The sequence below is a fragment of the Symphalangus syndactylus genome, chromosome 3 (genome assembly GCF_028878055.3).
Source record: "Symphalangus syndactylus isolate Jambi chromosome 3, NHGRI_mSymSyn1-v2.1_pri, whole genome shotgun sequence".
Taxonomy (NCBI): Eukaryota; Metazoa; Chordata; class Mammalia; order Primates; family Hylobatidae; genus Symphalangus; species Symphalangus syndactylus.
In genome coordinates this window covers 75,244,969-75,261,508 of record NC_072425.2, presented here as the reverse complement: position 1 = coordinate 75,261,508, position 16,540 = coordinate 75,244,969, and the positions used below count along the sequence as shown (strand labels likewise).

At 43.8% G+C, this 16,540-nt stretch overlaps 1 protein-coding gene across 12 annotated transcripts in view; it reads left to right on the top strand.

Moving 5' to 3' along the window:
- TJP2 (tight junction protein 2) overlaps positions 1–8,304 on the top strand; it is a 129,986-nt gene extending 121,682 nt beyond the window's left edge. For 6 of the 12 annotated variants that reach the window (XM_055272345.2, XM_055272343.2, XM_055272335.2 and 3 more), the window contains 5 exons: positions 1,112–1,324; positions 2,462–2,572; positions 4,129–4,458; positions 5,912–5,997; positions 7,312–8,304. In XM_055272345.2, the coding sequence (XP_055128320.1) occupies positions 1,112–1,324; positions 2,462–2,572; positions 4,129–4,458; positions 5,912–5,997; positions 7,312–7,477 (906 nt within the window). In that variant the 3' untranslated portion in view covers positions 7,478–8,304. The remainder of the gene's footprint in view (positions 1–1,111; positions 1,325–2,461; positions 2,573–4,128; positions 4,459–5,911; positions 5,998–7,311) is intronic. The other 6 variants (XM_055272346.1, XM_055272342.1, XM_055272341.2 and 3 more) reach the window with 3 other exon arrangements.
- The last annotated feature ends 8,236 nt before the right edge of the window (positions 8,305–16,540 follow it).

Here is a 16,540-nt window from a genome sequence, read left to right as displayed (position 1 = left end):
TGTGCTAATCAAGTTTGAAATTTCATAAATTCTCTGACGAAGTAATAAAAATGAAGGGACTTTTAAAAGAAGAGCAGAATGTGACGTGCAGCCCTACATTCACTTCCCTTTCACTTTTAACGTAGTAACTAGTGTTACATTCCAAGTACACTAATCAGAGCTTACAAGATCTCATGCTGAGCTCCACAGCTTACTAAGGACATGGGAAACTTAGAGTGCAGATGAGAGGTGAGGTTGAGTAACTTGGAGAATATGGCTGAACATTAATAAAAAGAAGAAAAGCTAATGGAGTCAGAATTACTTAGAAAAAAAGGTTGGTTGAGAATGTGCCATCGTTTTGGGAGTTTGAATGGTGATATGAGAGCGTTAGGGAATTTGTCTAGGCCTCTAGAATTGGATCGCTTCTCCCTCGGGGAGATAGCTCACACACGGCTGTGCTGCAGGGAGGAAAAAGGGAGATTCTATTACCTGTGGCCCCTTTTATTTTAGAAGCTTTTGGTGCTAGTATCCTGTACACCAGCTGAACTGAGGTAGTTTTCTGAGACTTTACAGTGACTATTTTGTTGCAGAATTGACTAAGTTTTGCTCTTTGAAAACTAGATGTGTAATGAAAGTATCTGGCATCTATGGAGTGCTTCCAGTTTGGAAGGCTCTATGCAGGCTTCCCTGGGGAGGACAAGTTGAACAGTACATAGCTTCTGCCTTTGAGGGTCTGAGAATCTTATAGAGGCATGGATGTGAGTGTAGCACAAGGCAGTGCACATGTGTTGATATTACTAGGAGAGTGGTACCAGGAGAACAGGCTGCAGAGGAGCTGGATTCAGAAGAAAAGCAAGACAGTCTGAGGAAGTGTGGCTCAGCCGTGGTATGGAGGATGGATGGTAGCACAGATAGGCTGCAGGGCCCCTAATTTGAGTTCCTGCACAAAAATGACCTTAATATCAACATTGTACCAAAGCCAAGTGATTTCAGGGAGAAAAATAAAAGATGCCTTCCCTGGCGAGCACATCAAGGTTTCAGTCGCTTGGCTGTGTCCTTGGGAATTTTCTTGAGTCTCCACTCCCAGGAGCCACATCAGACCCCACTGACCCTCCAACACAAATTCCTCTAGATGGAAGGGATGGATGATGACCCCGAAGACCGCATGTCCTACTTAACCGCCATGGGCGCGGACTATCTGAGTTGCGACAGCCGCCTCATCAGCGACTTTGAAGACACGGATGGCGAAGGAGGCGCCTACACTGACAATGAGCTGGATGAGCCAGCCGAGGAGCCGCTGGTTTCGTCCATCACCCGCTCCTCAGAGCCGGTGCAGCACGAGGAGGTGAGGCGAGGCAGGCCACGGGCAGGAGCAGGAGAGCCTGGTGTTTTCCTTGCACTCTCGTGGACAGCTGTGTGTTCAGGGTGCTGTGGAAGGCATTCCTAAGGGTTGGAGCAGATGACTTCCAGGGAGTCTCTCGCTTTGATTCCACGCTGGCATGGCTGCAGTCTGTGGGAAAGTGGGGCAGGCAGGTGGACTTCAGAAGAGCTTGAGGGGTCAGCACTCCTCACACCCATGCCCTCAGGTGTGATGGATAAACAGAATGGCTTTATGTGCTGGCTGTCCAAATTACCAGCGGAACATTCCTTCCCATGCAGTATTGTTGTATGTACTTGTAACCTTTGATTAGGTTTCTCTCTGTACTCTTAGATGTCCTTGCTTTTCTTCCCCATCCTGCCTTTAACCTTTCTAATCTTGCCAAAGCTCTTGAGTGTTTCCCCATCAGTTTCCTTCTCTCTTATATTTCAGTTTTTTAATTGAGTTCATGATCAAACCTTCATCTGATCACATGTACTGTGCATCCACTGTGATTAGTTTATGGGATCATTGAAATCACATTGACAGGCACTGTAAAGTCACAGCCAAGTTAGCAATTATTAGTTGCACCTCAGAGAATGTTGGAATAATGATCTTTGAAGATGGGATTGTTCATATATTTGGATAATTATTGCTGTGGATTTCTCTCTAGCATTTTAGCTCATTCCAGTAAATGATTTTTTTCTTTATGAAATAGAACTACCAAAAAAAGAAAAAAAAAACCAACGACAACAAACTGAAGGGGGAGAAAAATACACCGTTACCACAGCAACAAATTAGTTTATGCTAGACAAGTTGTAAAGAGTAAATTAACTCTCAAATGCCTATAGACATGGATATTAGTGACACAAGAGATTTTAGACTTTTGGAGGGTTCTTAAAAAATTGTACTTTAAGGGAAGAGACTCTACATTGGATGCAGCCAGTTTTTAAAAATGTGTCTGAAGCATTTGGTGATGGTTTCTGCCTGTTCAGTAAAGAAGCACCGGCTCAGAACCTCAACTTCTGAACTTACTCAAGTTTGGAGAACTCCTCCAAAGCAGTCGAGTGCTCTGTTCTCTCTGCTTGGATGTTCTTGTTGTGAATGAACCTTTATGTCTTGTAGAGCATAAGGAAACCCAGCCCAGAGCCACGAGCTCAGATGAGGAGGGCTGCTAGCAGCGATCAACTTAGGGACAATAGCCCGCCCCCAGCATTCAAGCCAGAGCCGCCCAAGGTACGTGGCTGGGAAGCCCAGGATGGGAAGGAAGAGGAAGCAGATGCCTCTGAAGCCTCCTGGACGGCCAGGGAGGAGCATGCACACTGAGATGGTGTTTAATTACGGTTCGGACTCACTGTGTTCTCTATTAGAGCCTATCTTTTGGCCTGTTGGGTGAACTCCCAAATTAGGGAAGGGCAAAAAGGAAGGAAAGGCAATATTAGGAGAGCATATAATTTTAGGACTCTTAATGTTTATTTAATTTACTTTTTTTGTTAGAAAAAAAAAAAGACTGTAAAGAAAAAGATTGAACAATACTGTACTGTATGCCCAGAATCACCAATCGCAGAACCTGTTTTTCTTTTGCTGTCCAGCTAAAGTTTTCTGCCCACAGTCTGATTTAGATGCACCGGATAATTCTTACTGGTGATTTGCTAAAGAGAATAATCATCACCACTGCTTACAATGCCTCTCATTAAGAGAGCTGCTTATTTGTTTAATAAATAATTATCCAGAACAGAATCAATATAAAGACACAAGGGCTTATATCAAAAGATTATTTACCTCCAGTCAGAATCAGAGCTATGACTCTATGTTTTTCCTTATACCCAAATAAAATCTATTTAACTCAATAATTTATTATTTATTATTACTATTTTTTGAGACAGAGTCTCACTCTGTTGCCCAGGCTGGAGTGCAGTGGTGCAATCTCGGCTCACTGCAACCTCCACCTCCTGGGTTCAAGTGATTCTCCTGCCTCAGCCTCCCGAGTAGCTGGGACTTAGAGGCGTGCACCACTATATTCAGCTAATTTTTGTATTTTTAGTAGAGACGGGGTTTCGACATGTTGGCCAGGCTGGTCTCAAACTCCTGGCCTCAGGTGATCCACCCACTTCGGCCTCCCACAGTGCTGGGATTACAGGCGTGAGCCACTGCGCCCAGCCTAACTCAATAATTTAGATGAGAAGAAAGCCATAATTGATTGTGTGAGCCATCAGAAGTAGTAAATGTGATAGGTACTAAGTAATAATAAGTGACCTCATAAAATACATCAGCAAAAATTTGCAAGCTGAGCAAGACTGGAAGTGTGAAGGAAAAGTGGCTATTAGCGTGAAGCAGTGCTCTCCTCGCTCCCCACCCCAGTCTCATTCCTCAGCTGGACATGGGTCTCAACTGGCCGGCTCATGTACCCTCAGTGCAGCAGTGACCTCAGAAGCCCACTCTTCCAGTCCCAAAGCCTGAATTGTTCTGAGATATTCTCCAAGATGCTAATCTCCTCTAGAACAAAATTATTCCAGGTCTGATCTTACCTCCAGCAATCACAGCCTTCCCAGCACTTTCCCTACTCCTTTTTGGCTTCCTGACATTCCTAATAAACTAGTATAGGAAGGGAGATAGGGCTCAGGAAGCCTGGCCAGTGGCTATTTGCCCTGCTGTATTACATTCCTTGTCAGAATTGTATTTGTGGACCACCTTTGGAAACTGATCAGGAAATGGAGTGTATTACATCACTAATATAAATTTGAAAATAAACTTAAAAGCCCAAGGTGAAAACGTGTCATTGCTCTCCACAGGCCAAACCCCAGAACAAAGAAGAATCCTATGACTTCTCCAAATCCTATGAATATAAGTCAAACCCCTCTGCCGTTGCTGGTAATGAAACTCCTGGGGCATCTACCAAAGGTTATCCTCCTCCTGTTGCAGCAAAACCTACCTTTGGGCGGTCTATACTGAAGCCCTCCACTCCCATCCCTCCTCAAGAGGGTGAGGAGGTGGGAGAGAGCAGTGAGGAGCAAGATAATGCTCCCAAATCAGTCCTGGGCAAAGTCAAAATATTTGAGAAGATGGATCACAAGGCCAGATTACAGAGAATGCAGGAGCTCCAGGAAGCACAGAATGCAAGGGTAATTGTTTTTAAGCTACCCATCATCAATAAGAGTTTTAAATAAGTTTGATTTCAATATAACAGTGAACAACCCCTTTTCCACTGCCGCAGACGTGACGGATGTTCACACGCACTGCACCAAAGGCAGGTGCTATGTATGTCACTTCAGATGGCCAGCTCCCAGCACGTCCCTTGTTCTTCCAATGAAGAAAACTTGACAATATAGGAGAAGAAGATTCTGCTGTTTATACACAGAACTTTGTATAGGGTTCTGGAATGAGGAAGTGTGAGGAGAGAATCAGTGCCTCTCAGAAGTCGTTTTAATTAGAATGTGATTTTTTTTTTCTTTTCTCTTAAACGTGTAGCTCCCAGATTTACCATAGAAACCAAGCAAACTTTGGGTGCTAAAACAGAAAGGCCCATAGATCGTACTTCTTGAGCTGTTTGAATTTGTATGCCATATGCACATAGAACTTTTCCAACATCAAAGAAGAATTTAACTAAAGGTCTGTGGAGTATATTTGCCCAGTAGATGTGGGAGTTTTCTTTCAGGTCTAGCACAACAGCAGCAGTACATCTGAGCATTTTTCGTTTCTTGTGGTAAAAGATACATAACATAAAATTTACCAGTTCAACCACTTTTTTCTTTTGTTTTATTTATTTTGTTTTGTTCTGTTATGAGACAGGGTCTCCCTCTGTCACCCAGGCTGGAGTGTAGCAGTGCGATCACAGCTCACAGCAGCCTCGACCTCTCAGCGTTGATCACCTCAGCCTCCTGAATAGCTGTGACCACAGGCACACGCCACTGCACCCAGCTAATTTTTCGTATTTTTTGAAGAGACAGGGTTTTGTCATGTTGCTAGGCTGGTCTCGAACTCCTGGGCTCAAGCAATCCACCTTCCTCAGCCTCCCAAAGTGCTAGGATTACAGTCATGAGTCACTGCACCCAGCCTCAACCATTTTAAAACGTTCAGTTCAGCAGCATTAAGTACCTTCACATCGCTGTTCAGCCATCACCACCATCCATCCCCAAAACTTTTTTATCCTCCCCACGTGAAACTCCGTACCCATAAAATACTAACTCACCACTCTCCTCTCCCCGCAGTCCCTGGCACCCACCCCTCTACTTTCTGTTTTTTTGTGAATTGGACAGTGTAGGAACCTCCTATAAGTAGAATCATACACTATTTGTCTTTTTGTGATTGGCTTATTTCCCTTAGCATGATGTCCTCAAGGTTCATCCAGGTTGTAGCATATGTCAGAGTTTCATTCCTTTTAAATGGTTTTCCTGTCTGACGTGTACCGCACATGACCATGGAAATGAGGAAGCCGCTTCTGTGTTTCCTCTTCTTGAAATGGGTTGGGAAAATAAGTAGGATATGGGGAAAGGGTGGGACCAGCAGGAAACCAGCAAGCAGAGTGCCCAGTGGTTCATTCTTTCACTCTTTTCTTTTCTTTTTTAATTACCACAGATTGAAATTGCCCAGAAGCATCCTGATATCTATGCAGTTCCAATCAAAACGCACAAGCCAGACCCCGGCCTGCCCCAGCACACAAGGTAAGGGCTGCCTAGTGGGTGCAGGTCTAAGGCGGGGACTTCTCAAGGAATGGGACTTGAAGAAAGAATTTCCTTTACCCAAATTTCAGAGTAACAGGAGGATTTTTTTTTCCACTGGTCGACTGTTTGCCTTACTCATTCCATCAAATTTAATTGTAAAGATTACAGAGTCAAAATTTAAGCATAGTTTGCTTGTGTGCTAAAACTCTGACAAAGTGTAATCACTGATGTTTCAAGCCGGTACATTTGACACATTGGAGCCTGGTTATGTTACATTGCACATGGTTAGCACGTGAGCAGAATTCCTAGGGCTTAGACCTGTTTTGTCTTGTTTGCTGACTCTCAGCCAAGCTTCTTAATTCCTTTGCATCATCCAGCAAAGTCAGACCACTCGTGCTGCCCTGAAGTCTAAAGGGACCGTGACAAGCAAATGAGCAGTCTTGGTAAATGCCACACAAACAGTAGGAATGTTCACAGTGTCTTCCTGTTGAAGTTTTGGACTGGATTGCTTCCTGCTTCCGAGAATAGGAAAAAAAAAAAGTCACATTTTCTTGTGGCCATTTTTTTTTTTTTTTTGGAGACAGAGTGACTGTCGCCCAGGCTGAAGTGCACTGGTACAATCTCAGCTCACTGCAACCTCCGTCTCCCAGGTTCAAGCGATTCTCGTGCCTCAGCCTCCTGGGTAGCTGGGATTACAGGTGTGTGCCACCATATCCAGCTAGTTTTTTTATTTTAAATAGAGACGGGGTTTCACCGTGTTGGCCAGGCTGGTCTCAAACTCCTGACCCCCGCCCGCCTCGGCCTCCCAAAGTGCTGGGATTACAGGTGTGAGGCACTGTACCTGGCCTCTTGTGGCCCTTCCAACTGGAAGCTGAAGTCTAGTTTTCCAGCGATAGAAAACTGGAAACAAATTTCTTCTTTACCAGTTGAGTGGTAACACAGTCAACCAGGTTGCCTCTGGCAACAAAGAGTTCTTGGTTATGATGGACTGAAACTGGCAGAGAACTCTCGCTGCTGGGTGAGACTAGCCAGGGAGCTTAGGGGTAAGGAGGGCACCCCCTGTCCAACAGGGAGATTCTTAGGTCAGGGAGCACCTGGCTGGCTTCCTCACTCACCGCCCAAGTGGGCATTGGATCTGACCTATTACGAACCTGGAGCAGGACCAGGGATGCCCCTGGTGGCTCTGCAGAATGTGGCTCAGAGGTGAGTGATCTGCTCGGGATGCTCAGTCACTGTGCTCAGAGCCGTGCCTCCCCGGGCAGCTGGAGGACATGGAGGTGCTCTGGAATGTCTTTAACACCCTTTTTTTGTTAGTTCCAGACCCCCCGAGCCACAGAAAGCTCCTTCCAGACCTTATCAGGATACCAGAGGAAGTTATGGCAGTGACGCCGAGGAGGAGGAGTACCGCCAGCAGCTGTCGGAACACTCCAAGCGCGGTTACTATGGCCAGTCTGCCCGATACCGGGACACGGAATTATAGATGTCTGAGCACGGACTCTCCCAGGCCCGCCTGCCATGGCATCAGACTAGCCGCTCCTGCCAGGCCGCCGGGATGGTTCTTCTCCAGTTAGAATGTACCATGGAGACGTGGTGGGACTCCAGCTTGTGTGTCCTCATGGAGAACCCAGGGGACAGCTGGTGCAAATTCAGAACTGAAGGCTCTGTTTGTGGGACTGGGTTAGAGGAGTCTGTGGCTTTTTGCTCAGAATTAAGCAGAACACTACAGTCAGATCCTGTTACTTGCTTCAGTAGACCAAAATCTGTATTCTGTTTGTGTACTTTTAATATGTATATTAAGAAGCAATAACTATTTTTCCCATTAATAGCTGCCTTCAAGGACTGTTTCAGTGTGAGTCAGAATGTGAAAAAGGAATAAAAAATACTGTTGGGCTGAAACTAAATTCAAAGAAGTACTTTATTGCAACTCTTAAGTGCCTTGGATGAGAAGTGTCTTAAATTTTCTTCCTTTGAAGCTTTAGGCAGAGCCATAATGGACTAAAACATTTTGACTAATTTTTATACCAGCTTAATAGCTGTAGTTTTCCCTGCACTGTGTCATCTTTTCAAGGCATTTGTCTTTGTAATATTTTCCATAAATTCGGACTGTATATATCATAGCTATACTTGATAGTTTGGCTATAAGTGCTCAACAGCTTGAAGCCCAAGAAGTTGGTATTGAAATTTTTTGTTTGCTTCAAACCAAGTGCTGCACAAAAGCAGATACTTGAGGAAAACACTATTTCCAAAAGCATATGTATTGACAACAGTTTTATAATTTAATAAAAAGGAATACATTGCAATCCATAATTTTCTTTGTGGTGGATTTGTATGCTACTTCCTATTTTTAAATGCAACTTTTATTTCTGTTACTAATCATGGAAGTGAGTACTTATCTCCTTGTCAAACATTGGAAAATGGAAACGTGAAAAAGAAAATTATACCCATAATCCCATCCCTCAGATACTTTTGGTGTATTTTCTCCAATTACATATTTGTGGATGTCTCTGCATATGATACTTGAGGGTGTACTGTGTTTGTAGTTCTATTTCCTATTTTTTCTGTTTATCATTCTATCACTAACGTTTCTCAGGTGGTTACGACTGTGCAGCAAGGTAGTTAAAGCGTGGTGCACACATCGTCATTAACAACCACAGAGCAATATATCCCATGACTGCTTCATAAGTGAACAATTCTGTTGTTGGCTGTTCTGATTAATTCCAGGTTTTTGCCTTTTTTTTTTTTTAACATGAAATGCACCTCTTTGTATGTAATTCAGTTTTGTATATCATTGATCAGCATTTCAGTATTTTTCTGCAGGCAAGTTCTCGAAGTAGAATTACTGAGTGAAAGTATAGGAACATTTTTAAGGCTCTCTATGTTTACTGCCAAATGGCTTCCTAGAGAAGTTGCATCGATTTACAGCCCTACATCCACTCTTCCTTTTCCTCTTCTTCCTCCTCTTCCTCCTCTTCCTCTTCCTCTTTTCTTTTCCTTTCCTTTCTTTTCTCCTTCCTTCCTCCCTCCCTCCCTTCCTTCCTGCCTCCTTCCCTCCCTTCTCTATCTCTCTCTCTCTCTTTCTTTCTCTTCCCCACCCCCCTTTTTTTTTTGTCAGGGTCTTGCTTTGCTGCCCCCAGGCTGGTCCTGGTCTTGAACTCCTTTAGTGATCCTCCCACCTCAGCCTCCCAAAGTGTTGGGATTACAGGTATGAGCCACCATGCCCAAACACCACTTAAATTCTCGAAGTACTAAAATAAATTTAGAATTTAAGCAAGACAGATTAGGAATTTAGACTTGTATTAATGAACAATGAACTTGGAAAAGGAGAAAAGAGTCTTGGCTCCATTAAGGGTCTTTGATGATATGAATTGACACAAAGGAGTTGGGCTTGTGTTTTAGTGGTGGTAGAAATTTGGCTTACTGGTAACTGAGTTATACTATAAAGGTGTCCTTGTTTATGTCTCTTCCAATATGGGTGCTGTCACTTATAAATCATTTAATGTATCTTGAATTTCTGAACACTCCTCAGGGCACTGACTAAAATTTGCATATTCCATAAATAAAAGCCACCTTTTGTGAACAGGGGAAAAATGTACTAGTTAACTATATGATAATACTGTTTGCTTGTGTTCTTTAAATCCAGAAATGAGCCCTTTGCAAACATAGGTGGGGAGGCGAGGAGGCTTTCAGCAGGAGCTGGGTTGTCATCTGGCTCCAGCAATTTTGTGATGCGGGCAGTGCCACTATTCCTCAGAATGTCCAGCAGTGTGCCTGACGGACCCCCAGTGCTTTCACCACCCCTGTTTATGCATATCTTCCTTTGTTCTGGGAAAGATTTAAAGCTGCCTACAGTATACATGGAACATAATGAAAAAAAATGATGTTAAGCAAATGAAGAAACGGAGAAGAGTATCAGTAGAGGGAAGACAGAGGCATGAGTGAGAGCCGTGTTCACTTTCTGCACTGTCAGGACTCTGCAGCTCTCCAGAAGCCAGTGTGGCCCCGGTGGCACCTTGGATCTATGATAGAATTATGCCTGTGCTTCTAGCCCAGTGAGATAGATGAGCGATGGGTATTCCAGAATGATATCAGATGCTACTGATGTCACTAACATCAGTAGTAATTTGACACTAACAAATTTCTTTATATGAAGAAAAGTTGGTTAGGAACAGTCCATTTAAGCAATTGCAGCTGTCTTTTAAGAGAAAGGTTCACAGTCAATCTGCCCCCTCCTTTTCTAACCTCTTTTCAGTTGGGGTCATTTTGCCAGTTCTAGCTTTCATATACATATGTGAAGAGAAAGAGATTTATTTTAATGAATTGGCTTACAGGGTTGTAGGGGATTGGTAAGTCTAAAATCTGAAGGGTAGACCAGCAGGCTGGAGACCCAGAGGAGAGATGTAATCCAATCCTTCTAGCTAGTGTGAGGTGAGTCTTTGTTCTGTTTTAAGGCCTTCAGCTGATTGGATGAGGCCGACCTACATTTCAGAGGGCAATCTGCTTTACCCAAAGTCCACCAATTTGAGTGTTAATCTCCTAAATAAAACAACAACAACAAAACTTTTACTGAAACAACCATAATAATGTTTGACCAAATATTTGGGCATCGTGGCCCAGCCAAGTTGATGCATAAAAATTAACCATTGCAGTCCCTCATCCTGTTTACCATGTAGGCCACCCTGCAGCCGTCCTTTTGGTTTAGTGTTAAAGCATGAGTGAATGAATGAACCAGAAAAAGGGAGAATTATTTACATATATTTACACATATGTATAGGTTTTATACAATATATATACTCTGGATATACATATATTATAAATTATGTTTTTGTTTTATTATTTTTTGAGACACAGTCTCACTCACCCAGGCTTAAGTGCAGGGGTACAGTCACAGCTCACTGCCGTTTCGATCTCCTGGATTCAAGCAATCCTCTCACCTTAGCCTCCCAAGTAGCTGGGACTACAGGTGTGTGCCAGCATGCCCAGCTAATTTTTTTATTTTTTGTAGAGAAGAGGTTTCACCATGTTGCCCAGACTGGTCTTGAACTCCTGGGCTCAAGCAATCCATCCACTTCGGCCTCCCAAAGTGCTGGAACTACAGACTGCAGAACTACAGAGCCACCGCACCCGGCCTATATTTTGTTTTAAATAAAGATGAGCAAATTTGATGAATAGAAAAGCATTAAAAATGGGCCGGCGTGGTGGCTCATGCCTGTAATCCCAGCATTTTGGGATGCCAAGGCAGGTGGATCATCTGAGGTTAGGAGTTTGAGACCAGCCTGGCCAACATGGTGAACCACCGTCTCTACTAAAAGTACAAAAAATTAGCTGGGCGTAGTGGCGGGTGCCTGTAATCCCAGCTACTCGAGAGGCTGAAGCAGGAGAATCGCTTGAACTCAAGGGGCAGAGGTTGCAGTGAGCCGGTGCCATTGTACTCCAGCCTGGACAACAAGAGCAAAACTCTGTCTCAAAAAAAAAAAAAAAAGCCTTAAAAATGAAGAAACAAAAATGAAAGAAATTTGAATAATAGAGCTGAAACTCCAATAAAAATAAAATACTTTATATTTAAAAATATTTAGTGAAATAAATGAGACAAAAGGCTGAATGGCAAATAATATGTATATATGTTTGTGTATATATGCAGAGACAGAGATAAAACATTTCCATCCTGCCTCCTTTTATTTTAAATCTCATTTATATATACATAGAAAATTGGCACATTTTATATTCCCCACACTAGTGACTGCAAAGGCAATTAGAGCATTTTGGCATTTATTTTGTGCAATAAGAAGTGAAATGTGGTTTGATTGCTTCTGCACTGTCCTCGGATGCCGTTCCACCTTCGAGAGTCCAGGTTGCTCTGTCCTTCTGAGTTTGAGTCTCTCTAGGAAGGATATCTGGGGAAGAAGATCCTGACTGAAAGTATCCTGGGGCCGGGTGCGGTGGTTCATGCCTGTAATCCCACCACTTTGAGAGGCTGAGGCAGGTGGATCACTTGAGGCCAAGAGTTCGAGACCAGCCTGACCAACACGGTGAAACCCTGTCTCTACTAAGTAAAATACAAAAATTAGCTGGGCTTGGTGGCAAGCACCTGTAATCCCAGCTACTCAGGAGGCTGAGGCAGGAGAATCGCTTGAACCCAGGAGGCAGAGGCTGCAGTAAGCTGAGATCACACCACTGCACTCGACCCTGGGCAACAGAGCAAGACTCCGTCTCAAAAAAAAAAAAAAAAAAAGAGGCCGGGCACGGTGACTCACGCCTGTAGTCCCAGCACTTTGGGAGGCCGAGGGGAGTGAATCACCTGAGGTCAGGAGTTCAAGACCAGCCTGCCCAACATGGTGAAACCCCATCTCTACTAAAAATACAAAAATTAGCCAGGTGTAATGGTGCTTGCCTGTAATCCCAGCTACTCAGGAGACTGAGGCTGGAGAATCGCTTGAACTTGGGAGGTGGAGGTTGCAGTGAGCTGAGATCGCATCATTGCACTCCAGTCTGGGTGAGAAACGTGAAACTCCATCTCAAAAAACAAAAAAACAGAAAGTATCCCAAGAGACATAGGTTGAGCTTTGAAAATGCAGCTGTCCCTTGGTATCTGTGGAGGATGTTTCCTGTGACTTCCCATGGATACCAGAATCCAGTGATGCCCAGGTCTCTGATATAATGGTGTGGTAGGCCGAGTACAATGGCTCATGCATGTAATCCCAGCATTTTGGGAGGCTGAGGGGGAAGGATCGCTTGAGGCCAGGAGTTCACCTGGGCAACATAGTGAGACACCACCTCTAAAATAAATAAATAAATAAATAAGCTCAGCATGGTGGCGCGTGCCTGTGGTCCCAGCTACTCTGGAGACTGAGGTGGAAAGATGGCCTGAGTTCAAGAGTGTGAGGCTGCAGTGAGCTATGATCATACCACTGCACTCCAGCCTGGGTGGCAGAGCAAGATGCTGTCTCAAAAAAATAACATAAAATAGGGCTGGGCACGGTGGCTCACACTTGTAATCCCAGCACTTTGGGAGGCCGAGGCGGATGGATCACGAGGTCAGGAGATCGAAACCATCCTGGCTAACATGGTGAAACCCCGTCTCTACTAAAAAATAGAAAAAATTAGCCAGGCATGGTGGTAGGCGCCTGTAGTCCCAGCTATTTGGGAGGCTGAGGCAGGAGAATGGCGTGAACCCGGGAGGCAGAGCTTGCAGTGAGCTGAGATTGCGCCAATGCACTCCAGCCTGGGAGACAGAGTGAGACTCCATCTTAAAAAATAAATAAATAAAAATAAATAAATAAATAAATAAATAAAATGGTGTGGTATTTGCATATAACCTACATACTTCCTCATGTATACTTTAAATCATCTCCAGATTACTTATAGTAGCCAATACAGTATAAATACTGTGTAAATTGTTGTTATCTTGTATTGTTTTTCTATTTGTATTTTTTATTATTTTTTCTCCCCCTGGGGAATATTTTTGGTCTGAGGTTGATTGAGTCCGAGGATGTAGAACCTGCAGGTATGGAGGGCCTGGTGTCCAGGAGACCCACCTCTGAGGTTCAGGGAAGAGAGGAATGGAGAGAACCCAGACCTGGAAGAAAGGAGGGGAGGGCTGGAGCAGGGCAGGAGCTTCCCCTCCCTCCTCCTTCCCTAATCTCCCACCACATGTTCTTTCTTTTCTGCTTTAATTCCCTGCCCTCTGCCCCCCTTCCATTCTCACACATTTCCATTAGGAAGCACAGAGGGGCCCACCATAGGATCTGTGGGAAATGGAAATGGTGACTCCACATAGGAAACACAGCTCCACCTCATGAGAAGCCTGGGAAACGGGGATGACAGCAAGACAGTTTGGAAGGGTATTAAACAGGGAACGGCTAGATCCTGAATGCTGTCCAAATGAATGCACCTGTGAGTCACAATGAAACATATGATTCTCTGGGCAAATCTAATATGTAAATTATTCACACCAGGTATTTTAAAATATTAAAATGATGTTATACATCTATAAATACACTAGCATTTTGTTACTCAAAATAATATGGTGAGTCAGAATATAAAAATCACGAATGAAGTCCCTACCCCAAATCAGACGTTAGTTCCTCCCCAGAGCTGGTTTCCTTATTATCCCCATCCTCCTGAGGCAGCACACAAAAGTTATGAACTAAGATTCTGAAATCAAAGTGACTTTCATTCAAACTCCAGCTCTGTCAGGTACAAGCTGTAAAACCTTGGGCAAGTTACTTAAATGTTTTTAGCCTCAGTTTTTTCATTTATAGAATAGGAATGGAAAACTATAACTAACATGACATCTTAAGTTTTTTGTGGCACGTTAATAAGATCGCATATATAAAATGTTTGCAATAGTGGCTGGCACACAGTAAGTGCTCAATAAAAGCATCTAGTATTATTATCACTGTCAATGGTTTTGCCATATCAATTTAGAAACCTGAGTGGTGTCTTTGATTTTCTTACTCTTCCTCCAGATGATGACCTACTTTATTATACTTAATAACTATTTTTAACTTGTCTCTGTGTCCCTTTTCCCACAGCCACTACCCTAGTTCAGATGGTTGTAAACTTTCTAATCCTCCACTCAGCTAGCAGGCAGAATCGTCTTTCTAACTTAGATCTGAGAATGTCTCCCTCCTGCTTGAAAAACAGTGATGACTTCCCCTTGCCTAGAACCAATTTCTTTTTTTCTTTTCTTTCTTTCTTTCTTTTTTTTTGGGGGACGGAGTCTCACCCTGTCACCCAACCTGGAGTGCAATGGCACCATCTCAGCTCACTGCAACCTCTGCCTCCTGGGTTCAAGCGATTCTTCTGCCTCAGCCTCCCGAGTAGCTGGGGCTACAGGCGCATGCCACCACACTCAGCTAATTTTTTGTATTTTTAGTAGAGACAGGGTTTCACCATGTTAGCCAGGATGGTCTCAATCTCCTGACCTCATGATCCACCCGCCTGGGCCTCCCAAAGTGCTGGGATTACAGGCGTGAGCCACCGTGCCCAGCCTCAATTTAATTTTATTACAGCATTCAAAATGATTTTCCACACCATCTGTCCCTGTAGTGGATTGCATCACTGGCTTCAGTTCTTCATCCCTCTGTGTCCTCTATGTATCTGTGTCCTCTGTCCTGTGACTTTACAGCTCCTCCCACTAAAGGTCAGAAGATATTTCCGTGACCCTTGGCTTTGGATTGGCCATATGACTTGTTCTCTGGCACCTCTGCCACCCATGAGAGGTGCTGTGTGCCCAGGGCAGCACGAGAGAGATGTAAACAGAAGCACTCTAGCTGAGTCCAGCCTAGATCAGCCAACCCATAGATGTATGAGAAATAATAAAAAAGGGTTGTTTTAAGCCACTGAGCTTGGGGGTGAGTTGTTATGTAACAATAAACCTCCAAATCCTTTCCATGTAACTTTGTCCTGCAAAACTCACATATGCTCCGATTACATGGAAGCACTCCCTGAATTCTCTGTGGGTACCTCCACTGGAGGATATCCTTCCTCTTTCTTTACCATCTTTTAAAACCGTATTATCCTTCTAGGTCCAGTTACTATGTCACATTTTCTGTCAAGCCTTCTCTGAAGCCCCCAACCAAATTTGTCATTGACTTCTTCAAAAAGCTCCCATATCCCTTTACCTATATCCTCTGACATTCTAGTTATTGATGCACAAATCTGCTTCCCACTAGCTGCTTCTCCTTCTCTTCCTTTTCCTCCTTCTCCTCCTTCTCCTTCTCCTCGTCCTCCTGCTCCTCCTCCTCCTCTTCTTCCTCCTCCTCCTTCTCCTTCTCCTCATCCTCCTGCTCCTCCTCCTCCTCTTCTTCCTTCTCCTCCTCCTTCTCTTCCTCCTCCTTCTCATGGAGTTTTGGTCTTGTTGCCCAGGCTGGAGTGCAATGGCACGATCTCGGCTCACTGCAACCTCCGCCTCCCAGGTTCAAGCAATTCTCTGGTCTCAGCCTCCCAAGTAGCTGGGATTACAGGCACATGCCACCATACCCAACTAATTTTTGTATTTTTAGTAGAGATGGCATTTCACCATGTGGGCCAGGCTGGTCTCAAACTCCTGACCTCAGGTGATCTACCTGCCTCAACCTCCCAAAGTGTTGGGATTACAGGCGTGAGCCACTGCGCCTGGCCCCCACTTGCTTCTAAGTTCCATTAAGGGAGGTGTATCTGTATTCACCTATGTATTCTTATCAGTGCCCTATATGAAAAATGGAGTGAATTAATAAGGAGAGAAATAAGTTGAAATCCACTATTTGCTTTTATGACAAAAGAGGGTTGATCACATAATGATTTTCTCACATCGTGCCTGGTTTAAACTTCAACACTTGACACCACTGACACAAACTGGAAAACATTAGTGAAAGTGGAGAAAATCTGCTAAGATCTTAATTTGACCAGGCTAATGTTAAAGTGTAATTTTCAAAGGGGTGAAATTATTCTCATGCAAGTATAAAATGAACTCAGTACTAAAAGAGAGAACCAATACGATGTTAAGACTCATTTAAAGAGCATTTGAGGAACTAGGTAATATTAATATAAGCAATTTAAGAAA